Source organism: Carcharodon carcharias (assembly GCF_017639515.1).
Source record: "Carcharodon carcharias isolate sCarCar2 chromosome 37 unlocalized genomic scaffold, sCarCar2.pri SUPER_37_unloc_1, whole genome shotgun sequence".
Lineage (NCBI taxonomy): Eukaryota > Metazoa > Chordata > Chondrichthyes > Lamniformes > Lamnidae > Carcharodon > Carcharodon carcharias.
Window position 1 is genome coordinate 2,064,631 of NW_024470758.1, and position 18,700 is coordinate 2,083,330.

An 18,700-nucleotide genomic window follows, 5' to 3' on the forward strand; every position below is an offset into this window, starting at 1 on the left:
CAGTGACTTATGGACAAGGACACCCAGGTCCCTTTGTACATCTACACTTTCTAATCTCTTCAAAGTGGTTAACCTCACATTTTTCCACATTATGTTCCATCTGCTATGTTCTCACCCACTCACTAAGTCTGTCCAAACCCTCCTGTAGCCGCTTTACATCTTCCTCGCAATACACATTCTCGCCTAGCTATGTATCGTCCGCAAACTTGGAAATATTACGTTTGGTCCCCACATCCAAATCATTGATCTATATTGTGAACATCTGGGGCCCAAGTACTGATCCTTGCGTTTCCCCACTAGCCACATACTGCCAACGCCAGAACGGCCTGTTTATTCTTATTCTCTGTTTTCTGCCTGTTAGCCAATCCTTAATCCACGCCACCATATTACCTCCTGTCCCATGGGCTTTTATTTTGATAATCAACCTCCTGTGGGGGACTTTATCAAAAGCCTTCTGAAAATCCAAGTATGCTACTTCCATCGACCATCCTTTATCAATTTTGTTAGTAACATCCTCAAAAAACTCCAACAAGTTCGTCAAACATGACGTCCCCTTCGCAAATCCATGCTGACCATGCCCAATCAGGTCATGATTATCCAAGCATCCATTGATCACATCCTTCATAATAGGTTCTAGCATTTTCTCTACTACTGATGGAAGGCTAACGGGTCTGTGGTTCCCTGTTTTCTCTCTCCCTCCCTTCATAAATAGTGGGGTGACATTCGCTACCTCCCAATCATCAGGGACCATCCCAGAATCTATAGAATTTTGGAAAATGATCACCAATACATCCACTATCTCTGTAGCAACCTCTTCCAACAGTCTGGGACGCAGAATATCAGGTTCCGGGGACTTAGCAACTTTCAGTCCCATTAATTCCGCCGATACAATCTTCTCACTTATACTAATTTTCTTCAACTCCTCATTCTCCCTAGCCCCTTGGATCTCTAAATCTGGGAGATTTCCTGTATCTTCCTCAGCGAAAACAGACACAAAATAATCATTTAGCTTCTCTGCCATTTCCCCATTACGAATTCTCCTGACTCTGCCTGTAATGGACCCACATTTGTCTGAGCCAAATGCTTCCTTTTTACCTATAGAAGCTTTTACAGTCCGTTTTCATGTTTTTTGCTGGATTACATTCATATTCTATTCTCCCTTTCCTTTCCAGTTTCTTCGTCTTCCTTTGCTGTATTCTAAAAACCTCCCAATGCTCAGGTTGACTACTACTTCTGGCAATTTTATAAGCCTTTTCTTTTAATCTTATACAATCCTTAACTTCCTTTGTCAACCATAGTTGACTGACTTGTTTTGGGTTTTTTCACCTTGGAGGAATGTATAGGTGCTGTAAGCTGTGTAATAGATCTTTGAAGACTATCCATTGCCTATGTACAGTCATAGCTTTCAATGTATTTTCCAAATCCACCTCAGCTAATTTGTCCCTCACACCTTAATAAGTTCCTTTATTTAACTCTAACACCCTTGCTTCAGAGTGAACTACCTCACTTTCAAACATAATGTAAGACTCTAGAATGAGGGGGGCACAGTTGAAAAATAAGGGGTCTCCCATGTGCTCTCTCAGAGGATCGTGAATCTGTGGAATTCACTCCGCCAGCGAGCAGTGGAGGCTGGGTCATCGAATATATTCAGGGCTGAGTTAGACAAGTTTTTGATCGACAAGGGGGTCGAGGGTTATTGGGGGGTGGTAGGACAGACAGGATAGTGGAGTTAAAGATACAGTCAGATCAGCCATGATCTTGCTGAATGGCGCAGTAGGCTAGAGGGGCCGAATGGTCTACCCCTGCTCACATTTTCCATGTTCTCACCTGTTGTAAACACACAAGCCTCGCAAAGGTCCCTCCCCTCCCGAACAGTCCCGGAACTCTGTGACGTTCTCTTTCTCCGTGCTGAACACCTTAACTGTGCCATTCACACAGCCCAGCAGCACCTGAGGAAGGAGAGAAAAAGAGAGAGTGAACAGGATGACCCTCTGACACCCATCAATATGTCAAGGGCCAGGGCGAAGAAGTGAAACAGTCAAACTCTGCACACTCCCTCCCCTAATTAATGGGCTGAGAGGGTGCAGCACAGCCAGAGAGTCAGTACTGAGGAAGTGCTGCACTATCGAAGGTCAGTGCTGAGGGAGCGCTGCACTGTGGGAGGGTCAGTACTGAGGGAGTGCTGCACTGTCAGAGGGTCAGTACTGAGAGAGTGCTGCGCTGTCGGAGGGTCAGTACTGAGGGAGTGCTGCACTGTCAGAGGGTCAGTACTGAGGGAGTGCTGCGCTGTCGGAGGGTCAGTACTGAGGGAGTGCTGCACTGTCAGAGGGTCAGTACTGAGGGAGTGCTGTACTGTCGGAGGGTCAGTACTGAGGGAGTGCTGTACTGTCAGAGGGTCAGTACTGAGGGAGTGCTGCACTGTCGGAGGGTCAGTACTGAGGGAGTGCTGCACTGTCGGAGGGTCAGTACTGAGGGAGTGCTGCACTGTCGGAGGGTCAGTACTGAGGGAGTGCTGCACTGTCGGAGGGTCAGTACTGAGGGAGTGCTGCACTGTCGGAGGGTCAGTACCGAGGGAGTGCTGCACTGTCGGAGGGTCAGTACTGAGGGAGTGCTGCACTGTCGGAGGGTCAGTACTGAGGGACTGCTGCACTGTCCGGGGTCTGTACTGAGGGACTGCTGCACTGTCAGGGGTCTGTACTGAGGGACTGCTGCACTGTCGGAGGGTCAGTACTGAGGGAGTGCTGCATTGTCGGAGGGTCAGTACTGAGGGAGCGCTGCACTGTCGGAGGGTCAGTACTGAAGGAGTGCTGCAATGTCAGAAGGTCAGACTGAGGGAGTGCTGCACTGTCGGAAGGTCAGGACCGAGGGAGTGCTGCACTCTCGGAAGGTCAGTACTGAGGGAGGGCTGCACTGTCGGAAAGTCAGTACTGAGGGAGGGCTGCACTGTCAGAGGGTCAGTACTGAGGAAGTGCTGCACTGTCGGAGGCTCAGTACTGAGGGAGCGCCTCAGTATCAGAGGATCAGTACTGAGGGAGTGCCGCACTGTTCAGGGTCAGTACTGAGGGAGTGCTGCACTGTCAGAGGAACAGTGCTGAGGGAGCGCCGCACTGTCGGAGGGTCAGTACTGAGGGAGCGCCGCACTGTCGGAGGGTCAGTACTGAGGGAGCGCCGCACTGTCATAGGGTCAGTAATGAGGGAGTGCCGCACTGTCATAGGGTCAGTAATAAGGGAGAGCCGCACTGTCAGAGGGTCAGTATTGAGGGAGCGCCGCACAGTCGGAGGGTCAGTACTGAGGGAGCGCCGCACTGTCGGAGGGTCAGTACTGAGGGAGCGCCGCACAGTCGGAGGGTCAGTACTGAGGGAGTGCCGCACTGTCGGAGGGTCAGTACTGAGGGAGCGCCGCACTGTCGGAGGGTCAGTACTGAGGGAGCGCCGCAGTGTCGGAGGGACAGTACTGAGGGAGCGCCGCACTGTCGGAGGGTCAGTACTGAGGGAGCGCCGCACTGTCAGAGTTTCAGTACTGAGGGAGCGCCGCACTGTCATGGGGTCAGTACTGAGGGAGCGCCGCACAGTCGGAGGGTCAGTAATGAGGGAGCGCCGCACTGTCATAGGGTCAGTAACGAGGGAGCGCCGCACTGTCATAGGGTCAGTACTGAGGGAGTGCCGCACTGTCATAGGGTCAGTACTGAGGGAACGCCGCACAGTCGGAGGGTCAGTACTGAGGGAGCGCCGCACTGTCGGAGGGTCAGTACTGAGGGAGCGCCGCACTGTCGGAGGGTCAGTACTGAGGGAGCGCCGCACTGTCGGAGGGTCGGTAATGAGGGAGCGCCGCACTGTCATAGGGTCAGTAATGAGGGAGTGCCGCACTGTCATAGGGTCAGTAATAAGGGAGAGCCGCACTGTCAGAGGGTCAGTATTGAGGGAGCGCCGCACTGTCGGAGGGCCAGTACTGAGGGAGCGCCGCACTGTCGGAGGGTCGGTACTGAGGGAGCGCCGCACTGTCATAGGGTCAGTACTGAGGGAGCGACGCACAGTCGGAGGGTCAGTACTGAGGGAGCGCCGCAGTGTCGGAGGGTCAGTACTGAGGGAGCGCCGCAGTGTCGGAGGGTCAGTACTGAGGGAGCGCCGGAATGTCAGAGGGTCGGTACTGAGGGAGCGCAGCACTGTCATAGGGTCAGTACTGAGGGAGCGCCGCACAGTCGGAGGGTCAGTAATGAGGGAGCGCCGCACTGTCATAGGGTTAGTAATGAGGGAGCGCTGCACTGTCATAGGGTCAGTACTGAGGGAGTGCCGCACAGTCGGAGGGTCAGTACTGAGGGAGCACCGCACTGTCGGAGGGTCAGTACTGAGGGATCGCCGCACTGTCGGAGGGTCAGTACTGAGGGAGCGCCGCACTATTGGAGGGTCAGTACTGAGGGAGTGCTGCACTGTCGGAGGGTTAGTACTGAGAGAGTGCTGCACTGTCGGAGGGTCACTACTGAGGGAGTGCTGCACTGTCGGAGGGTCACTACTGAGGGAGTGCTGCACTGTCGGAGGGTCAGTACTGAAGTAGCTCTGCACTGTCGGAGGGTCAGTACTGAGGGAGTGCTGCTCGGATGGTCAGTACTGAGGGAATGCTGCATAGTCGGACGGTCAGTACTGAGGGAGCGTTGCACTGTTTCAGGGTCAGTACTGAGGGAGTGCCGCACTGTCTGAGGGTCAGTACTGAGGGAGTGCTGCACTGTCAGAGGGTCAGTACTGAGGGAGTGCTGCACTGTCAGAGGGTCAGTACTGAGGGAGTGCTGCACTGTCAGAGGGTCAGTACTGAGGGAGTGCTGCACTGTCAGAGGGTCAGTACTGAGGGAGTGCTGCACTGTCAGAGGGTCAGTACTGAGGGAGTGCTGCACTGTCAGAGGGTCAGTACTGAGGGAGTGCTGCACTGTCAGAGGGTCAGTACTGAGGGAGTGCTGCACTGTCAGAGGGTCAGTACTGAGGGAGTGCTGCACTGTCAGAGGGTCAGTACTGAGGGAGTGCTGCACTGTCAGAGGGTCAGTACTGAGGGAGTGCTGCACTGTCAGAGGGTCAGTACTGAGGGAGTGCTGCACTGTCAGAGGGTCAGTACTGAGGGAGTGCTGCACTGTCAGAGGGTCAGTACTGAGGGAGTGCTGCACTGTCAGGGGGTCAGTACTGAGGGAGTGCTGCACTGTCAGAGGGTCAGTACTGAGGGATTGCTGCACTGTCAGAGGGTCAGTACTGAGGGTGTGCTGCACTGTTAGAGGGTCAGTACTGAGGGAGTGCTGCACTGTCGGAGGTTCAGTACTGAGGGAGCGCCGCACTGTCAGAGGATCAGTACTGAGGGAGTGCTGCACTGTCGGACGGTCAGTATTGAGGAAGTGCTGCATTGTCAGAGTGTCAGTACTGAGGGAGTGCTGCACTGTCAGAGGGTCACTACTGAGGGAGTGCTGCACTGTCGGAGGGTCAGTACTGAAGTAGCTCTGCACTGTCGGAGGGTCAGTACTGAGGGAGTGCTGCTCGGATGGTCAGTACTGAGGGAGTGCTGCATAGTCGGACGGTCAGTACTGAGGGAGCGTTGCACTGTTTGAGGGTCAGTACTGAGGGAGCGCTGCACTGTCAGAGGGTCAGTACTGAGGGAGTGCTGCACTGTCAGAGGGTCAGTACTGGGGGAGCGCCGCACTGTCGGAGGGTCAGTACTGAGGGAGCGCCGCACTGTCATAGGGTCAGTACTGAGGGAACGCCGCACAGACGGAGGGTCAGTACTGAGGGAGCGCCGCAGTGTCGGAGGGACAGTACTGAGGGAGCGCCGCACTGTCGGAGGGTCAGTACTGAGGGAGCGCCGCACTGTCAGAGTTTCGGTACTGAGGGAGCGCCGCACTGTCATGGGGTCAGTACTGAGGGAGCTCCGCACAGTCGGAGGGTCAGTAATGAGGGAGCGCCGCACTGTCATAGGGTCAGTAATGAGGGAGCGCCGCACTGTCATAGGGTCAGTACTGAGGGAGTGCCGCACAGTCGGAGGGTCAGTACTGAGGGAGCGCCGCACAGTCGGAGGGTCAGTACTGAGGGAGCGCCGCACAGTCGGAGGGTCAGTACTGAGGGAGCGCCGCACTGTCATAGGGTCAGTAATGAGGGAGCGCCGCACTGTCATAGGGTCAGTACTGAGGGAGTGCCGCACAGTCGGAGGGTCAGTACTGAGGGAGCGCCGCACTGTCGGAGGGTCAGTACTGAGGGAGCGCCGCACTGTCGGAGGGTCAGTACTGAGGGAGCGCCGCACTGTCGGAGGGTCGGTAATGAGGGAGCGCCGCACTGTCATAGGGTCAGTAATGAGGGAGTGCCGCACTGTCATAGGGTCAGTAATAAGGGAGAGCCGCACTGTCAGAGGGTCAGTATTGAGGGAGCGCCGCACAGTCGGAGGGTCAGTACTGAGGGAGCGCCGCACTGTCGGAGGGTCAGTACTGAGGGAGCGCCGCAGTGTCGGAGGGCCAGTACTGAGGGAGCGCCGCACTGTCGGAGGGTCAGTACTGAGGGAGCGCCGCACTGTCGGAGGGTCGGTACTGAGGGAGCGCCGCACTGTCATAGGGTCAGTACTGAGGGAGCGACGCACAGTCGGAGGGTCAGTACTAAGGGAGCGCCGCACTGTCGGAGGGTCAGTACTGAGGGAGCGCCGCAGTGTCGGAGGGTCAGTACTGAGGGAGCGCCGGAATGACAGAGGGTCGGTACTGAGGGAGCGCAGCACTGTCATAGGGTCAGTACTGAGGGAGCGCCGCACAGTCGGAGGGTCAGTAATGAGGGAGCGCCGCACTGTCATAGGGTTAGTAATGAGGGAGCGCTGCACTGTCATAGGGTCAGTACTGAGGGAGTGCCGCACTGTCTGAGGGTCAGTACTGAGGGAGCGCCGCACTGTCGGAGGGTCAGTACTGAGGGATCGCCGCACTGTCGGAGGGTCAGTACTGAGGGAGCGCCGCACTATTGGAGGGTCAGTACTGAGGGAGTGCTGCACTGTCGGAGGGTTAGTACTGAGAGAGTGCTGCACTGTCGGAGGGTCACTACTGAGGGAGTGCTGCACTGTCGGAGGGTCAGTACTGAAGTAGCTCTGCACTGTCGGAGGGTCAGTACTGAGGGAGTGCTGCTCGGATGGTCAGTACTGAGGGAATGCTGCATAGTCGGACGGTCAGTACTGAGGGAGCGTTGCACTGTTTCAGGGTCAGTACTGAGGGAGTGCCGCACTGTCTGAGGGTCAGTACTGAGGGAGTGCGGCACTGTCAGAGGGTCAGTACTGAGGGAGTGCTGCACTGTCAGAGGGTCAGTACTGAGGGAGTGCTGCACTGTCAGAGGGTCAGTACTGAGGGAGTGCTGCACTGTCAGAGGGTCAGTACTGAGGGAGTGCTGCACTGTCAGAGGGTCAGTACTGAGGGAGTGCTGCACTGTCAGAGGGTCAGTACTGAGGGAGTGCTGCACTGTCAGAGGGTCAGTACTGAGGGAGTGCTGCACTGTCAGAGGGTCAGTACTGAGGGAGTGCTGCACTGTCAGAGGGTCAGTACTGAGGGAGTGCTGCACTGTCAGAGGGTCAGTACTGAGGGAGTGCTGCACTGTCAGGGGGTCAGTACTGAGGGAGTGCTGCACTGTCAGAGGGTCAGTACTGAGGGTGTGCTGCACTGTTAGAGGGTCAGTACTGAGGGAGTGCTGCACTGTCGGAGGTTCAGTACTGAGGGAGCGCCGCACGGTCAGAGGATCAGTACTGAGGGAGTGCTGCACTGTCGGACGGTCAGTATTGAGGAAGTGCTGCATTGTCAGAGTGTCAGTACTGAGGGAGTGCTGCACTGTCAGAGGGTCACTACTGAGGGAGTGCTGCACTGTCGGAGGGTCAGTACTGAAGTAGCTCTGCACTGTCGGAGGGTCAGTACTGAGGGAGTGCTGCTCGGATGGTCAGTACTGAGGGAGTGCTGCATAGTCGGACGGTCAGTACTGAGGGAGCGTTGCACTGTTTGAGGGTCAGTACTGAGGGAGCGCTGCACTGTCAGAGGGTCAGTACTGAGGGAGTGCTGCACTGTCAGAGGGTCAGTACTGAGGGAGCGCCGCACTGTCGGAGGGTCAGTACTGAGGGAGCGCCGCACTGTCATAGGGTCAGTACTGAGGGAACGCCGCACAGTCGGAGGGTCAGTACTGAGGGAGCGCCGCAGTGTCGGAGGGACAGTACTGAGGGAGCGCCGCACTGTCGGAGGGCCAGTACTGAGGGAGCGCCGCACTGCCAGAGTTTCGGTACTGAGGGAGCGCCGCACTGTCATGGGGTCAGTACTGAGGGAGCGCCGCACAGTCGGAGGGTCAGTAATGAGGGAGCGCCGCACTGTCATAGGGTCAGTAATGAGGGAGCGCCGCACTGTCATAGGGTCAGTACTGAGGGAGTGCCGCACAGTCGGAGGGTCAGTACTGAGGGAGCGCCGCACAGTCGGAGGGTCAGTACTGAGGGAGCGCCGCACTGTCGGAGGGTCAGTACTGAGGGAGCGCCGCACTGTCGGAGGGTCAGTACTGAGGGAGCGCCGCACTGTCGGAGGGTCGATAATGAGGGAGCGCCGCACTGTCATAGGGTCAGTAATGAGGGAGTGCCGCACTGTCATAGGGTCAGTAATAAGGGAGAGCCGCACTGTCAGAGGGTCAGTATTGAGGGAGCGCCGCACAGTCGGAGGGTCAGTACTGAGGGAGCGCCGCACTGTCGGAGGGTCAGTACTGAGGGAGCGCCGCAGTGTCGGAGGGCCAGTACTGAGGGAGCGCCGCACTGTCGGAGGGTCAGTACTGAGGGAGCGCCGCACTGTCGGAGGGTCGGTACTGAGGGAGCGCCGCACTGTCATAGGGTCAGTACTGAGGGAACGACGCACAGTCGGAGGGTCAGTACTGAGGGAGCGCCGCAGTGTCGGAGGGTCAGTACTGAGGGAGCGCCGCAGTGTCGGAGGGTCAGTACTGAGGGAGCGCCGGAATGTCAGAGGGTCGGTACTGAGGGAGCGCAGCACTGTCATAGGGTCAGTACTGAGGGAGCGCCGCACAGTCGGAGGGTCAGTAATGAGGGAGCGCCGCACTGTCATAGGGTTAGTAATGAGGGAGCGCTGCACTGTCATAGGGTCAGTACTGAGGGAGTGCCGCACAGTCGGAGGGTCAGTACTGAGGGAGCGCCGCACTGTCGGAGGGTCAGTACTGAGGGATCGCCGCACTATCGGAGGGTCAGTACTGAGGGAGCGCCGCACTATTGGAGGGTCAGTACTGAGGGAGTGCTGCACTGTCGGAGGGTTAGTACTGAGAGAGTGCTGCACTGTCGGAGGGTCACTACTGAGGGAGTGCTGCACTGTCGGAGGGTCAGTACTGAAGTAGCTCTGCACTGTCGCAGGGTCAGTACTGAGGGAGTGCTGCTCGGATGGTCAGTACTGAGGGAATGCTGCATAGTCGGACGGTCAGTACTGAGGGAGCGTTGCACTGTTTCAGGGTCAGTACTGAGGGAGTGCCGCACTGTCTGAGGGTCAGTACTGAGGGAGTGCTGCACTGTCAGAGGGTCAGTACTGAGGGAGTGCTGCACTGTCAGAGGGTCAGTACTGAGGGAGTGCTGCACTGTCAGAGGGTCAGTACTGAGGGAGTGCTGCACTGTCAGAGGGTCAGTACTGAGGGAGTGCTGCACTGTCAGAGGGTCAGTACTGAGGGAGTGCTGCACTGTCAGAGGGTCAGTACTGAGGGAGTGCTGCACTGTCAGAGGGTCAGTACTGAGGGAGTGCTGCACTGTCAGAGGGTCAGTACTGAGGGAGTGCTGCACTGTCAGAGGGTCAGTACTGAGGGAGTGCTGCACTGTCAGAGGGTCAGTACTGAGGGAGTGCTGCACTGTCAGAGGGTCAGTACTGAGGGAGTGCTGCACTGTCAGAGGGTCAGTACTGAGGGAGTGCTGCACTGTCAGGGGGTCAGTACTGAGGGAGTGCTGCACTGTCAGAGGGTCAGTACTGAGGGATTGCTGCACTGTCAGAGGGTCAGTACTGAGGGTGTGCTGCACTGTTAGAGGGTCAGTACTGAGGGAGTGCTGCACTGTCGGAGGTTCAGTACTGAGGGAGCGCCGCACGGTCAGAGGATCAGTACTGAGGGAGTGCTGCTCGGATGGTCAGTACTGAGGGAATGCTGCATAGTCGGACGGTCAGTACTGAGGGAGCGTTGCACTGTTTCAGGGTCAGTACTGAGGGAGTGCCGCACTGTCTGAGGGTCAGTACTGAGGGAGTGCTGCACTGTCAGAGGGTCAGTACTGAGGGAGTGCTGCACTGTCAGAGGGTCAGTACTGAGGGAGTGCTGCACTGTCAGAGGGTCAGTACTGAGGGAGTGCTGCACTGTCAGAGGGTCAGTACTGAGGGAGTGCTGCACTGTCAGAGGGTCAGTACTGAGGGAGTGCTGCACTGTCAGAGGGTCAGTACTGAGGGAGTGCTGCACTGTCAGAGGGTCAGTACTGAGGGAGTGCTGCACTGTCAGAGGGTCAGTACTGAGGGAGTGCTGCACTGTCAGAGGGTCAGTACTGAGGGAGTGCTGCACTGTCAGAGGGTCAGTACTGAGGGAGTGCTGCACTGTCAGGGGGTCAGTACTGAGGGAGTGCTGCACTGTCAGAGGGTCAGTACTGAGGGATTGCTGCACTGTCAGAGGGTCAGTACTGAGGGTGTGCTGCACTGTTAGAGGGTTAGTACTGAGGGAGTGCTGCACTGTCGGAGGTTCAGTACTGAGGGAGCGCCGCACGGTCAGAGGATCAGTACTGAGGGAGTGCTGCACTGTCGGACGGTCAGTATTGAGGAAGTGCTGCATTGTCAGAGTGTCAGTACTGAGGGAGTGCTGCACTGTCAGAGGGTCACTACTGAGGGAGTGCTGCACTGTCGGAGGGTCAGTACTGAAGTAGCTCTGCACTGTCGGAGGGTCAGTACTGAGGGAGTGCTGCTCGGATGGTCAGTACTGAGGGAGTGCTGCATAGTTGGACGGTCAGTACTGAGGGAGCGTTGCACTGTTTGAGGGTCAGTACTGAGGGAGCGCTGCACTGTCAGAGGGTCAGTACTGAGGGAGTGCTGCACTGTCAGAGGGTCAGTACTGAGGGAGTGCTGCACTGTCAGAGGGTCAGTACTAAGGGAGTGCTGCACTGTCAGAGGGTCATTACTGAGGGAGGGCAGCACTGTTGGAGGGTCGGTACTAAGGGAGTGCTGCACTGTCAGAGGGTCAGTACTGTGGGAGGGCTGCACTATCGGAGGGTCAGTATTGAGGGAGGGCTGCACTGTCAGAGGGTCAGTACTGAGGGAGTGCCGCACTGTCGGAGGGTCAGTACTGAGGAAGTGCTGCACTGTCGGAGGGTCAGTACTGAGGGAGCGCCTCAGTATCAGAGGATCAGTACTGAGGGAGTGCCGCACTGTTCAGGGTCAGTACTGAGGGAGTGCTGCACTGTCAAAGGATCAGTGCTGAGGGAGCGCCGCAGTGTCGGACGGACAGTACTGAGGGAGCGCCGCACTGTCGGAGGGTCAGTACTGAGGGAGCGTCGCACTGTCGGAGGGTCGGTAATGAGGGAGCGCCGCACTGTCATAGGGTCAGTAATGAGGGAGCGCCGCACTGTCAGAGGGTCAGTATTGAGGGAGCGCCGCACAGTCGGAGGGTCAGTACTGAGAGAGCGCCGCACAGTCGGAGGGTCAGTACTGAGGGAGCACCGCAGTGTCGGAGGGCTAGTACTGAGGGAGCGCCGCACTGTCGGAGGGTCAGTACTGAGGGAGCGCTGCACTGTCATAGGGTCAGTACTGAGGGAGCGCCGCACAGTCGGAGGGTCAGTACTGAGGGAGCGCCGCACTGTCGGAGGGTCAGTACTGAGGGAGCGCCGCAGTGTCGGAGGGCCAGTACTGAGGGAGCGCCGCAGTGTCGGAGGGCCAGTACTGAGGGAGCGCCGCACTGTCAGAGGGTCGGAAATGAGGGAGCGCCGCACTGTCATAGGGTCAGTACTGAGGGAGCGACGCACAGTCGGAGGGTCAGTACTGAGGGAGCGCCGCAGTGTCGGAGGGTCAGTAATGAGGGAGCGCCGCACTGTCATAGGGTCAGTAATGAGGGAGCGCCGCACTGTCATAGGGTCAGTACTGAGGGAGTGCCGCACAGTCGGAGGGTCAGTACTGAGGGAGCGCCGCACAGTCGGAGGGTCAGTACTGAGGGAGCGCCGCACTGTCGGAGGGTCAGTACTGAGGGAGCGCCGCGCTGTCGGAGGGTCAGTACTGAGGGAGCGCCGCACTGTCGGAGGGTCGATAATGAGGGAGCGCCGCACTGTCATAGGGTCAGTAATGAGGGAGTGCCGCACTGTCATAGGGTCAGTAATAAGGGAGAGCCGCACTGTCAGAGGGTCAGTATTGAGGGAGCGCCGCACAGTCGGAGGGTCAGTACTGAGGGAGCGCCGCACTGTCGGAGGGTCAGTACTGAGGGAGCGCCGCAGTGTCGGAGGGCCAGTACTGAGGGAGCGCCGCACTGTCGGAGGGTCAGTACTGAGGGAGCGCCGCACTGTCGGAGGGTCGGTACTGAGGGAGCGCCGCACTGTCATAGGGTCAGTACTGAGGGAACGACGCACAGTCGGAGGGTCAGTACTGAGGGAGCGCCGCAGTGTCGGAGGGTCAGTACTGAGGGAGCGCCGCAGTGTCGGAGGGTCAGTACTGAGGGAGCGCCGGAATGTCAGAGGGTCGGTACTGAGGGAGCGCAGCACTGTCATAGGGTCAGTACTGAGGGAGCGCCGCACAGTCGGAGGGTCAGTAATGAGGGAGCGCCGCACTGTCATAGGGTTAGTAATGAGGGAGCGCTGCACTGTCATAGGGTCAGTACTGAGGGAGTGCCGCACAGTCGGAGGGTCAGTACTGAGGGAGCGCCGCACTGTCGGAGGGTCAGTACTGAGGGATCGCCGCACTATCGGAGGGTCAGTACTGAGGGAGCGCCGCACTATTGGAGGGTCAGTACTGAGGGAGTGCTGCACTGTCGGAGGGTTAGTACTGAGAGAGTGCTGCACTGTCGGAGGGTCACTACTGAGGGAGTGCTGCACTGTCGGAGGGTCAGTACTGAAGTAGCTCTGCACTGTCGCAGGGTCAGTACTGAGGGAGTGCTGCTCGGATGGTCAGTACTGAGGGAATGCTGCATAGTCGGACGGTCAGTACTGAGGGAGCGTTGCACTGTTTCAGGGTCAGTACTGAGGGAGTGCCGCACTGTCTGAGGGTCAGTACTGAGGGAGTGCTGCACTGTCAGAGGGTCAGTACTGAGGGAGTGCTGCACTGTCAGAGGGTCAGTACTGAGGGAGTGCTGCACTGTCAGAGGGTCAGTACTGAGGGAGTGCTGCACTGTCAGAGGGTCAGTACTGAGGGAGTGCTGCACTGTCAGAGGGTCAGTACTGAGGGAGTGCTGCACTGTCAGAGGGTCAGTACTGAGGGAGTGCTGCACTGTCAGAGGGTCAGTACTGAGGGAGTGCTGCACTGTCAGAGGGTCAGTACTGAGGGAGTGCTGCACTGTCAGAGGGTCAGTACTGAGGGAGTGCTGCACTGTCAGAGGGTCAGTACTGAGGGAGTGCTGCACTGTCAGAGGGTCAGTACTGAGGGAGTGCTGCACTGTCAGAGGGTCAGTACTGAGGGAGTGCTGCACTGTCAGAGGGTCAGTACTGAGGGAGTGCTGCACTGTCAGGGGGTCAGTACTGAGGGAGTGCTGCACTGTCAGAGGGTCAGTACTGAGGGATTGCTGCACTGTCAGAGGGTCAGTACTGAGGGTGTGCTGCACTGTTAGAGGGTCAGTACTGAGGGAGTGCTGCACTGTCGGAGGTTCAGTACTGAGGGAGCGCCGCACGGTCAGAGGATCAGTACTGAGGGAGTGCTGCTCGGATGGTCAGTACTGAGGGAATGCTGCATAGTCGGACGGTCAGTACTGAGGGAGCGTTGCACTGTTTCAGGGTCAGTACTGAGGGAGTGCCGCACTGTCTGAGGGTCAGTACTGAGGGAGTGCTGCACTGTCAGAGGGTCAGTACTGAGGGAGTGCTGCACTGTCAGAGGGTCAGTACTGAGGGAGTGCTGCACTGTCAGAGGGTCAGTACTGAGGGAGTGCTGCACTGTCAGAGGGTCAGTACTGAGGGAGTGCTGCACTGTCAGAGGGTCAGTACTGAGGGAGTGCTGCACTGTCAGAGGGTCAGTACTGAGGGAGTGCTGCACTGTCAGAGGGTCAGTACTGAGGGAGTGCTGCACTGTCAGAGGGTCAGTACTGAGGGAGTGCTGCACTGTCAGAGGGTCAGTACTGAGGGAGTGCTGCACTGTCAGAGGGTCAGTACTGAGGGAGTGCTGCACTGTCAGGGGGTCAGTACTGAGGGAGTGCTGCACTGTCAGAGGGTCAGTACTGAGGGATTGCTGCACTGTCAGAGGGTCAGTACTGAGGGTGTGCTGCACTGTTAGAGGGTCAGTACTGAGGGAGTGCTGCACTGTCGGAGGTTCAGTACTGAGGGAGCGCCGCACGGTCAGAGGATCAGTACTGAGGGAGTGCTGCACTGTCGGACGGTCAGTATTGAGGAAGTGCTGCATTGTCAGAGTGTCAGTACTGAGGGAGTGCTGCACTGTCAGAGGGTCACTACTGAGGGAGTGCTGCACTGTCGGAGGGTCAGTACTGAAGTAGCTCTGCACTGTCGGAGGGTCAGTACTGAGGGAGTGCTGCTCGGATGGTCAGTACTGAGGGAGTGCTGCATAGTTGGACGGTCAGTACTGAGGGAGCGTTGCACTGTTTGAGGGTCAGTACTGAGGGAGCGCTGCACTGTCAGAGGGTCAGTACTGAGGGAGTGCTGCACTGTCAGAGGGTCAGTACTGAGGGAGTGCTGCACTGTCAGAGGGTCAGTACTAAGGGAGTGCTGCACTGTCAGAGGGTCATTACTGAGGGAGGGCAGCACTGTTGGAGGGTCGGTACTAAGGGAGTGCTGCACTGTCAGAGGGTCAGTACTGTGGGAGGGCTGCACTATCGGAGGGTCAGTATTGAGGGAGGGCTGCACTGTCAGAGGGTCAGTACTGAGGGAGTGCCGCACTGTCGGAGGGTCAGTACTGAGGAAGTGCTGCACTGTCGGAGGGTCAGTACTGAGGGAGCGCCTCAGTATCAGAGGATCAGTACTGAGGGAGTGCCGCACTGTTCAGGGTCAGTACTGAGGGAGTGCTGCACTGTCAAAGGATCAGTGCTGAGGGAGCGCCGCAGTGTCGGACGGACAGTACTGAGGGAGCGCCGCACTGTCGGAGGGTCAGTACTGAGGGAGCGTCGCACTGTCGGAGGGTCGGTAATGAGGGAGCGCCGCACTGTCATAGGGTCAGTAATGAGGGAGCGCCGCACTGTCAGAGGGTCAGTATTGAGGGAGCGCCGCACAGTCGGAGGGTCAGTACTGAGAGAGCGCCGCACAGTCGGAGGGTCAGTACTGAGGGAGCACCGCAGTGTCGGAGGGCTAGTACTGAGGGAGCGCCGCACTGTCGGAGGGTCAGTACTGAGGGAGCGCTGCACTGTCATAGGGTCAGTACTGAGGGAGCGCCGCACAGTCGGAGGGTCAGTACTGAGGGAGCGCCGCACTGTCGGAGGGTCAGTACTGAGGGAGCGCCGCAGTGTCGGAGGGCCAGTACTGAGGGAGCGCCGCAGTGTCGGAGGGCCAGTACTGAGGGAGCGCCGCACTGTCAGAGGGTCGGAAATGAGGGAGCGCCGCACTGTCATAGGGTCAGTACTGAGGGAGCGACGCACAGTCGGAGGGTCAGTACTGAGGGAGCGCCGCAGTGTCGGAGGGTCAGTACTGAGGGAGCGCCGCAGTGTCGGAGGGTCAGTACTGAGGGAGCGCCGGAATGTCAGAGGGTCGGTACTGAGGGAGCGCAGCACTGTCATAGGGTCAGTACTGAGGGAGCGCCGCACAGTCGGAGGGTCAGTAATGAGGGAGCGCCGCACTGTCATAGGGTTAGTAATGAGGGAGCGCTGCACTGTCATAGGGTCAGTACTGAGGGAGTGCCGCACAGTCGGAGGGTCAGTACTGAGGGAGCGCCGCACTGTCGGAGGGTCAGTACTGAGGGATCGCCGCACTGTCGGAGGGTCAGTACTGAGGGAGCGCCGCACTATTGGAGGGTCAGTACTGAGGGAGTGCTGCACTGTCGGAGGGTTAGTACTGAGAGAGTGCTGCACTGTCGGAGGGTCACTACTGAGGGAGGCTGCACTGTCGGAGGGTCAGTACTGAAGTAGCTCTGCACTGTCGGAGGGTCAGTACTGAGGGAGTGCTGCTCGGATGGTCAGTACTGAGGGAATGCTGCATAGTCGGACGGTCAGTACTGAGGGAGCGTTGCACTGTTTCAGGGTCAGTACTGAGGGAGTGCCGCACTGTCTGAGGGTCAGTACTGAGGGAGTGCTGCACTGTCAGAGGGTCAGTACTGAGGGAGTGCTGCACTGTCAGAGGGTCAGTACTGAGGGAGTGCTGCACTGTCAGAGGGTCAGTACTGAGGGAGTGCTGCACTGTCAGAGGGTCAGTACTGAGGGAGTGCTGCACTGTCAGAGGGTCAGTACTGAGGGAGTGCTGCACTGTCAGAGGGTCAGTACTGAGGGAGTGCTGCACTGTCAGAGGGTCAGTACTGAGGGAGTGCTGCACTGTCAGAGGGTCAGTACTGAGGGAGTGCTGCACTGTCAGAGGGTCAGTACTGAGGGAGTGCTGCACTGTCAGGGGGTCAGTACTGAGGGAGTGCTGCACTGTCAGAGGGTCAGTACTGAGGGATTGCTGCACTGTCAGAGGGTCAGTACTGAGGGTGTGCTGCACTGTTAGAGGGTCAGTACTGAGGGAGTGCTGCACTGTCGGAGGTTCAGTACTGAGGGAGCGCCGCACGGTCAGAGGATCAGTACTGAGGGAGTGCTGCACTGTCGGACGGTCAGTATTGAGGAAGTGCTGCATTGTCAGAGTGTCAGTACTGAGGGAGTGCTGCACTGTCAGAGGGTCACTACTGAGGGAGTGCTGCACTGTCGGAGGGTCAGTACTGAAGTAGCTCTGCACTGTCGGAGGGTCAGTACTGAGGGAGTGCTGCTCGGATGGTCAGTACTGAGGGAGTGCTGCATAGTCGGACGGTCAGTACTGAGGGAGCGTTGCACTGTTTGAGGGTCAGTACTGAGGGAGCGCTGCACTGTCAGAGGGTCAGTACTGAGGGAGTGCTGCACTGTCAGAGGGTCAGTACTGAGGGAACGCCGCACTGTCGGAGGGTCAGTACTGAGGGAGCGCCGCACTGTCATAGGGTCAGTACTGAGGGAACGCCGCACAGTCGGAGGGTCAGTACTGAGGGAGCGCCGCACTGTCGGAGGGTCAGTACTGAGGGAGCGCCGCACTGTCGGAGGGTCAGTACTGAGGGAGCGCCGCACTGTCGGAGGGTCAGTACTGAGGGAGCGCCGCACTGTCATAGGGTCAGTAATGAGGGAGTGCCGCACTGTCATAGGGTCAGTAATAAGGGAGAGCCGCACTGTCAGAGGGTCAGTATTGAGGGAGCGCCGCACAGTCGGAGGGTCAGTACTAAGGGAGCGCCGCACTGTCGGAGGGTCAGTACTGAGGGAGCGCGGCAGTGTCGGAGGGCCAGTACTGAGGGAGCGCCGCACTGTCGGAGGGTCAGTACTGAGGGAGCGCCGCACTGTCGGAGGGTCGGTACTGAGGGAGCGCCGCACTGTCGGAGGGTCAGTACTGAGGGAGCGACGCACAGTCGGAGGGTCAGTACTGAGGGAGCGCCGCAGTGTCGGAGGGTCAGTACTGAGGGAGCGCCGCAGTGTCGGAGGGTCAGTACTGAGGGAGCGCCGGAATGACAGAGGGTCGGTACTGAGGGAGCGCAGCACTGTCATAGGGTCAGTACTGAGGGAGCGCCGCACAGTCGGAGGGTCAGTAATGAGGGAGCGCCGCACTGTCATAGGGTTAGTAATGAGGGAGCGCTGCACTGTCATAGGGTCAGTACTGAGGGAGTGCCGCACAGTCGGAGGGTCAGTACTGAGGGAGCGCCGCACTGTCGGAGGGTCAGTACTGAGGGATCGCCGCACTGTCGGAGGGTCAGTACTGAGGGAGCGCCGCACTATTGGAGGGTCAGTACTGAGGGAGTGCTGCACTGTCGGAGGGTTAGTACTGAGAGAGTGCTGCACTGTCGGAGGGTCACTACTGAGGGAGTGCTGCACTGTCGGAGGGTCAGTACTGAAGTAGCTCTGCACTGTCGGAGGGTCAGTACTGAGGGAGTGCTGCTCGGATGGTCAGTACTGAGGGAATGCTGCATAGTCGGACGGTCAGTACTGAGGGAGCGTTGCACTGTTTCAGGGTCAGTACTGAGGGAGTGCCGCACTGTCTGAGGGTCAGTACTGAGGGAGTGCTGCACTGTCAGAGGGTCAGTACTGAGGGAGTGCTGCACTGTCAGAGGGTCAGTACTGAGGGAGTGCTGCACTGTCAGAGGGTCAGTACTGAGGGAGTGCTGCACTGTCAGAGGGTCAGTACTGAGGGAGTGCTGCACTGTCAGAGGGTCAGTACTGAGGGAGTGCTGCACTGTCAGAGGGTCAGTACTGAGGGAGTGCTGCACTGTCAGAGGGTCAGTACTGAGGGAGTGCTGCACTGTCAGAGGGTCAGTACTGAGGGAGTGCTGCACTGTCAGAGGGTCAGTACTGAGGGAGTGCTGCACTGTCAGAGGGTCAGTACTGAGGGAGTGCTGCACTGTCA

At 58.2% G+C, this 18,700-nt stretch overlaps 1 protein-coding gene across 1 annotated transcript in view; it reads right to left on the bottom strand.

The window, feature by feature from the left end:
• Positions 1-18,700, bottom strand: part of wdr74 (WD repeat domain 74) — a 57,754-nt gene that overhangs the window by 32,981 nt on the left and 6,073 nt on the right. Inside the window, exon 3 of the mRNA XM_041181921.1 lies at positions 1,828-1,949. Coding sequence (XP_041037855.1) covers positions 1,828-1,949 — 122 coding nt within the window. The remainder of the gene's footprint in view (positions 1-1,827; positions 1,950-18,700) is intronic.